General features: G+C 35.3%; 1 protein-coding gene across 1 annotated transcript; it reads right to left on the bottom strand.

Moving 5' to 3' along the window:
* Window positions 1-843: 843 nt before the first annotated feature.
* On the bottom strand, window positions 844-2,895 carry LOC113710208 (aquaporin PIP2-7-like). The gene is made up of 4 exons (XM_027233087.2): window positions 2,400-2,895; window positions 1,933-2,228; window positions 1,492-1,632; window positions 844-1,343 (listed from the first exon to the last, which is right to left on the bottom strand). Exons 1-4 carry the CDS (start codon window positions 2,689-2,691, stop codon window positions 1,224-1,226), a joined length of 849 nt encoding a protein of 282 aa, XP_027088888.1. The 5' UTR covers window positions 2,692-2,895; the 3' UTR covers window positions 844-1,223.
* Window positions 2,896-8,510: the final 5,615 nt, after the last annotated feature.

Here is an 8,510-nt window from a genome sequence, read left to right as displayed (position 1 = left end):
CGAAACCTTAAACAAATCGAATTCGAACGAATTTTTTTATTTGATTAATAATCGAGCGAACGCAAACACGAGCATATTCGCGAGTTTTAACTAACATTTGCGAACATGAACATAATTATCATTTCATAAATTTAAGCATTAATTTTATGACTGAACTTTTATATTTGGAGGGCAAATTACTTTATTTTATTTATTATTTTTATGTTAATACTCCCTCCGTCCCGAAATAATTGTCGCACTTCGGGAGTTGTGTTTATTTTCAACAGTGTCTGGATTTCAAACGATTTTGGTGTAACTTCCACCAATGCCCCTATCCGGTTTCTATGGAGCAGCGTAACTTATTGACTATTAGAATGATAAAGGAGTGGTGACAGACCTGTGGGACTCATGTTTCAACAATGTTTCAACCGCTTTTTTGGAATGTTCCTTGCACGACCATTGTTTCCATTTGCTGTGAAACTCACGCATATCAAGTGCAACCCTTGTAATTTTTTAGGGCCCATCAAAATCTTAAAATAATCTGGTATATTTAAAGGTATGAGATAGAAATGGGGGAAAGTTTTTATTGCCAATTGTGGTAAGTGACATTAATTTTGGGACAGACTAAAAAGGAAAGTATGACATTTTTAATGGGACGGAGGGAGTATTAATTATATAATTAATAAATAATAAAATTTAATCACTTAATGCTTTAATTATTTTTTAAAATAATTAATAATTTGCATGATATATTTAAAATTTAAAATAATTTGAATTCGAACACTTCGAACAAAACGAACGCGAACACATTTGAAATTCAAAAATTGACGAACAAACACAGACGTTCGAATCACTTCACGAACAGAGCTCAAACATGAAATACTCGATTCGATTTGACTCGTTTACAACTCTAAATATTTGCAGAGATTTAAAGAAACAACTCCACCAGCACTATTCATCATACCAAATAAATATACACATCCAAGACTAGCAACAAATAGGAAAAACATAAAAAAAAAAAAAAAAAAAAAGATGGAAGCTATATGAAAAACAAGTTAAAGGGAATGATAAGTTTACAAAAGAAAAGATGGGATGGTTCATAAATTAAATCCTCTCCCTCTATCTATCTAACACACACGACGGAAAACAAGCAATTCCAGATATTGAGAGAGAATTAGGAATTCATTAATTTCTTCACGCCTCATGGACAGGTGGATGGATGGCCTTTTTTTTCTTTTTTAACTTTAGTTTGTGGGGTTGCTCCTGAAAGATCCCAAGGCCTTGATAGCTGCAGCCCTCAAGATGTACTGATGATATGCTGCTGCTGCCAATGCCCCCACAAATGGTCCAACCCAGAAGATCCACTGCACCATATATTTGTAAAGAATCCCATTAAAATGATACTCCTGCTGCTTGCTGGATGCTAGCAACATTTATTGTAGCAGCAGTAGTAAATATTTGAAGAAAAAAGAAATCATCTTCGCAAGGAATACAAAAAAAAAAAGAACTTACCTGGTCATCCCAGGCTTTGTCATTGTTGTAGATGACGGCAGCACCAAAGCTCCTAGCAGGGTTGATACCAGTTCCAGTGATAGGAATGGTACCCAAGTGAACCATGAACACGGCGAACCCAATTGGCAGAGGAGCCAACACCTAAGGACGAAAATGTTAAGTTAACCACAAAAAAAAACACATACAGATAGCAGAGTTGCATGACTATGGAAAATTCACAAAGATGTTGTTTTTTTTTCTCAATTGTAATCGTTTACTCTGCTCCTATTCTAATCTATTTTAAGCAGTGAAGGAGTGATGCAACGGGATCACAAAAATCGAAGGAAAACCACGCGAGTACATTACGTCCTCAAATGGATTTAAGGTATGATCCGGTAAAAAGAAAAAGGAAGAAAGGAAAAAACAAATCCAAGAAGAGGGAAAGAGGTAGAAGAAGAATACAGGGACGTGAGAATCACGAGCGCTTCTCTTGGGGTCGGTGGCGGCGAAAACGGTGTAAACAAGGACAAAAGTACCAATGATCTCAGCACCCAAAGCAGTGCCCTTGCTGTAGCCATGCATCACAGAGTTGGCACCCCCACCCCAAGTGTTGTAGTGGTGCTTCATGAAAGCCTTCACCAACCCAACTCCGCAGATAGCTCCCAGACACTGTGCCACCATATAAGCCACTGCCCTGAACAGCGACACCTTCCTCGCCAGGAACAGCCCAAATGTCACCGCAGGGTTGATATGCCCACCTAATCAAAGCACGATTAAGCAGCAGCAATACATGACTACTACTACTACTACTTATAATACATATATATAAGCAACCAACTAAGCTACCAGGGAGTGAGTGAGTAAGAAGAAGAAGAGAATGGAGGGCACGGTGATGGGCCATGCAGTTAGTTACTTAGTTAAGAACGTACCGGAGATGCCGGCAGTGCAGTAAACGAGGATGAAAATCATGCCACCAAAGGCCCAGGCGATGCCGAGGATGCCAACGCCGTCACATTGGTCAGCGGCGTAGCGCACCTTGTGGCCGATGACGGTGGCGATGGTCACATAGAGGAAAAGGAGGGTGGCAATGAACTCGGCGATGAGGGCACGGTAGAAGGACCAGAGCTTGAGCTCGGCAAAGTCCAAGAGGGGAGCAGGGGGCGGGTCCACGTAGTCCTTCCTATGCTGGGTCTGCCCTTCTTCACCCACTTCCTTTGACATCTCTTTTCGGTTCTTACTTTCTGGTTTGGGTGCCGTGCAGTGCTCTGTGTTGATGCGTTTTGTTGGTTTCTCTGTGCTGTTGTTTTTGTTTCTTGTTTGATTTGAAGAAGAAGAAGAAGAAGAAGAGGAGATGGGGCGTGAGACTTGGATGGGATAGGCAGAGTCTTGTCTTCAATCTATGCTGTGGTTTTATGAGTGGAGAGTGGGGCAGGGAAGCCAAGGGGCCGGGATATATGGATAAGAGTGGGGATAGTTTTGGAAATTAAATCTGAAATTGGAATATTTTGCGGTATTATACTTCATCCATTTCAATTATTTGGTTCCGATTTTGAGAATTTAATTTTTTAACTATGATAATTTAATTGTGATATTTGTATTTTTTTAAAAATTTTACTCTCATAAATTTAAATTTTAAATTTGAATGATAATATGTATATATAATAAAAATATTATATTAAAAAAATTAAAAATGTATTACTTTTTTTAATATTATAAATATTTTAAAATATAAAACACTTTTAATTAGACAAAAAAAAGGAGTATTTTATTTTATTTTATTTTTTAATGAATGGGATGTGAGGGGCTTTGGTTTGGGGCCTTTGGGAATCAAGAGAGTTTTTTTTTTTTTTTTTTTTTTTTTTTTTTGGTGGGGGAGAGGTGGGAGCCAGTTAAAGAAGAAGAAGTGGAAAGTGGGGCAGCTGAGACAGCGAGACCATGTGATGGGTAATCATCTGGAAGTTTGTGGCGTTCTATCATTTGTATCTATCCATCCATCCTTGTTTTTTGTTTTTTTTTGTATTTTTTTTTGGGGGGGTTTGGTTTGAAATTGAAAGTCGAAAGAAAGGGAAGAAGAAACCGGCCGTCAGGCTGGCAAATGTATTTGTCTGTAATCCATCCTCTCAAGTCTCATCCCCCCCTCTCTCTCTCTCTCTCTCTCCTACATTACTCAGTCCATAGTCCCTTCTCAATCCAACGGTTACATGTCCTTTTCTCTCTGTTCCTTGCAGCATCTGCCCCACAACTTAAAGCAAATTCCACCCCATTTTACTACTCCTAGTACATTTTTTTTTGTCCCTTTTCTCTTTTTTTTTTTTTTTTCTGTCAATACGATAGATTCCTATATTAACGGATGTGAAAGAATCGAAGAAAGTCTAAGTTAGGCTCTGCTTGGATTGCTTGTTTCCGTCGAAAAATATTGGGAGTGTTTGGATACACACATTATTCCAAATAATATTTCGCTTGCATCATAAACACATTTTCCAACCCACCTTTTTATATTCCCAATCAACTTTTTATCTCACATACATCACATCACAAAAAGTGCTACAGTAATTATTCCAAATAATATTTCAAATAATACCCTATCCAAACAAACTCATTATCATTTTCCGTGATCACCTTTTTCTCTCATATATATATCAAATTGTTACAGTAATTTTTTCATAAAAAATGATGAAAAATGCAATCCAAATACAACCTAAGAATAATTCGGAGGAGACTGAATTATTATCAAATCAGACTGATGTACTGTGCACTCGATTAAATTTTTTAAGCAGAACAATTTTTTAATGTGACAAATTGACGAGAAGCAAGAGTTCCACCCCCGTCAAAATTTAATACATTAATGATGGCCACCAGGCTTTGGTACATTTTTTTTGTCCCTCCTCTTCTTTTTTGTTGGGTAGTTTGTAGGGTTGGACCCTTTTTTTTTTTCTTCATGGGAAGAGTGGGGCTGTAAAGCAAGCAAGTCCTACATCCTAAGGGTCACGTGAATTGTGAGATAAGTACTCCCTCTCCATCTGTCAAAACAGTTTTGGTGGTGAATATGTCTGATGTTACTGCTGCTGCTATTACTAAGAGTCCCTTTTCTACACCTACTACCACGTTTACAAGCGGCAGGTCTGGAGTTGGATGCTTGTACGCTTGAATTTGCTTATATTCAATCAAAGATTTCACCGTTAAAGTTCGCTTAAAGTAAAAGAGAATACTAACTGATAGCTTAGGAGTTAGGAGGTAGTCGCACTTCACCCCCTCAACCGTAAGTATAATGGAGTCAATGTTGTTGTTAAAGGCGGACTGGACAGCGAGGCTTGGATTAAAATTAAACTCTTAGACGAGGGGCCAATTGGTCAGATCAGTCGAACTGTTTTAAAAAATTTGCTGATTTCATTGTTATCATAATTATTTTATATTTTTATAAGTTTCAGAAATGCAAGATGTTTCAAAAATACTAAACTTACAATCGAATATACATGGCTAAATATGTCCATTCTCCAAAATTACTTGAAAAATTAAATTAAAATAATGTAATGCAAGTTGGAGCCATCGATGCTAAATTGATAAAATGATAAGGATGAAAACATCTTGATTTAGAGAACGAAAAGTTTACGAATCGGGTTAACCAGTCGAATTGAATCACTGATTTAACCGACTTTTTATAATTTTGACTAAAGCGTTTTTATGCTACAAATTAAAAAATTGGGAAGAATGATCAGTCCGATTGGGGTCTAACAACGTTGAATGAGTGGGGTGACCGGAATTGCTGTTGGCACATTGTATTGTTCAGTTCAATTAATTGCTTGGCAGTAACAGTAGTGTCTTTTTCCTGTGGTGCAATTTGGTCCAACTCAAATTCTGCTGTCCGCTTGTCTGTGGCGTGGAACCACATTCGTTACCGCAGCATTGTATTGTTTAATTTCACTTAAAATGGTACCTTGTTCGTCTGTGTTTGGATTACAATTTTCTGAAGTTTTTGTAAGAAAATATACTGTAACAATTTGATATATGTGAAATAAAAAGGTGTTTAAAATATATGTTAAAAAAAAACGGAGAGATTTTTATAGTAGAAAATCCCTTTGGTGATTTGATCCTGTCCAGGTCAGTATAACACAATCTTTAAATTGAACTGGGATTTGTCCCTATTCATTTATCATTTGTTAGTAGTATTACTTAATAACTGTAAGGAATATATGATCCACTACCATAATTGTCCAGATGATGTTTTACTCAATCAAACATTAAATGCCAACCAAGGCTGCCCCTTCACCAAACAAAGAAACATAAAGAATGATACCTTTTTTTTTTTTTTTCCTTCTAGAATAAAATGAATCGACTTGTGTTCAATTTAGAGTTGGCATGGGATTTCTTTCAGCTTTTCTCTCTCTAACATTACATGATGCTACGGACGACTCATTTAATATTTTAGCAAAAAAAAAAAAAAATTATTGGTAGAAAGCGCGCGGTGCCAATATGAATTAAAGTCCTGCATTACTAGTTGAAGGTATTGCAATTGTTATTAACTGGATTCTTTTTAAGTGTTGATAATCTAGTTTTTTCGACAACAATAACATTTGTATGACATGATATATTCTATTCTACAGAGAGAAGGAGCTTAAAAAATAAAAAAGCTAGATCAAAGGGTTGCTCTGATACTTTCTTTGAATTTTTTTCACTGCAGGTGAAATTTTAGTTTAACATCTGGTCTCGTGGGGTTCTCACTTCTCATTGGAAAATGAGAAAACAAAAGACATCTTTGCGCGACATGATTATTATTATTATTATAGATTAAGGGTGTATTTGATAAATTTGAATTCTGAAAATTGAAATTTGATGTTTGAAATCTCAATCCTTTTAGTTAGTTAATGAACTGTTGAGTATTAAATACGATGATATATTTAAGTATATATCACATTAAGTGATAAGTGAATAATTTATCATTTTTTTTGAGCAAGTATTGCGAAAAAAATTTCGTGCTACTTAATTAATTAAGATATTTTATTTTTATCATTAAACGTATACAATTCTGTGCCACTTAATTAATTCAAATATTCTATTTTTTTAATCATCAAATGCGTCTAAAAATATATTGATATTTGAATCAATTAAATTTAAATGTTGAATTGGATTATAAGATAAGTCTTAAAACTGTTACAAGCGTGGTACTACATATGATTTATTACAACAACAAAAAACTTGATTCTTCTAAAGTATAGTAGTTATTTTTACCATATTAGAATGAAGAAGAACAAATTGTCTGGTTAGCCACTAAACTTTTCGAATAATCAAGTTTTAGCCACTCAACTATTAATAGTTTGTTTGAATCCACTAAACTATCAAAAGTATAAATTTTGGACCATTTCATCTATTTTTACCATTAATTCTGTCATACATAACTATTAATATTATGTCTCGTGAATCGTACAAATCTTTAAATCTGTCAGAGCTAACGATGAAATCAGACGAGATGGTCTAAAATTTATTTGTTTGGATCACAAATTATTTATCAAATTTTATTTATTTACATCATCCACATATTTTTTAAACTATCTCTTTATCTTACATACATCACATCAAAAAAATGTTACAGTAATTTTTTTCTTTCAAATTATCTCAAATAATCTACTATGCAAATGACTAAATCTTATCCATTCAAAATGTTCAGTGACAACCTGGATAATTTGCTAAACGCAGAATTTGTTATGGTCGCCCAGGCAGGAGTAGGAGGGGTCCCAAGCTGAGACCGCAGTTTACCATCGATATCCTCGTGCTCATATCAATTAATACAGGAATTGACCAATAAAGTAGCTCTAGTAATCTTACTGGAGCACTCTCTCAAAATCTTTAATCCATGGCCCAATCCATCGTCATCACCATCATCATCGTTATCAAATCCTCATCATCACCCAGTAGCTTAACCAAAATGAATCATGTGGCAAACAGCTGGCATTTCATAAAACAGGCGGAGTGGTCCACCATTGTCGCCATGCCAAGGCCTTCATCTGGACATACCTCTACCTAATAAAATGATTGGCCACCAGGGCGTTTAAGTCCTTCGTTAGATCGTACGTGAGGGTTTAAATCTCACTTACAGCGGAAAAAATTTAAAAATTGTGTCAGAATATTTTCTTGATTTAGTTAAATTTGTATACCCACTAGTTCTTTACCACAGCCTCTTTAGACTCCCCATTTCCCGTAGATTTTCGTATCTGGACTGTGTTGTACTGCGGATCAATTATGTCGATCAGAGTAGCTTAATAAAAAATAGTTCCTTTTTCACTTGTGTTGAAAATATATAAGATCGTAGGATCCGTGTTTATCCAATTGGTGGTGGCCTTATTAATGAATGTTTATCATCGAATCACTTTTTTTTAGCCAAAAAAAGAAGAAGAAGAAAAGTCCAATAATTAATTGAGAAAGCAATTCAGCTGACAACTTTTAACCTATAAACGAATGCTAGTGATTCATAAGCACAAAAAGGTCGGTCAATGAGATGTTTCTCGAGGCTCTTGGGGGTGGCTCGTATGATTTCGCGGCAGTCTAATTAGATCCGAGATCGTGTGTTCGAGATCTCGAGACTCTTGTGTATTCTTGAGGGATGAAATAAACAGACGCAGAGAAATTAATCTGACAAAACTGAAATACTTCCTGTATTAGAAAAAAAACAAGAGATGTTTCTCGAGTATTCCTTTGAGCCGTTGGAGAAATGAAGAGATGGGCAAATGTCGGATTTGGAGCTCCACAGTTTCTCCATTAAATAAGAGCTACATTTAGGGTTTTTTTTTTAAAAAAAATGGCTCTATGCACTGTCCTTTTTTAGCCATTAAAAAGTGTAACTTTTACATCAAATACCACTTGAAATTATTTGTAATGTTTTTCTTGACGTGACGTGTGTATAAAGATAAAATGATAATTAAAAATATAAAAAATAATTAAAAAACATACTTATGATGTAAACAAAATAATATTTAAAAATAATTATTGTATCCAAACTCGCTCAGTACAAGTTGCACTCATAATTAGGATGCGACCGCTTGCAATTC

This window comes from Coffea arabica, chromosome 9e (assembly GCF_036785885.1).
Source record: "Coffea arabica cultivar ET-39 chromosome 9e, Coffea Arabica ET-39 HiFi, whole genome shotgun sequence".
NCBI lineage: Eukaryota > Viridiplantae > Streptophyta > Magnoliopsida > Gentianales > Rubiaceae > Coffea > Coffea arabica.
This window is presented reverse-complemented; position numbering and strand designations above follow the sequence as displayed.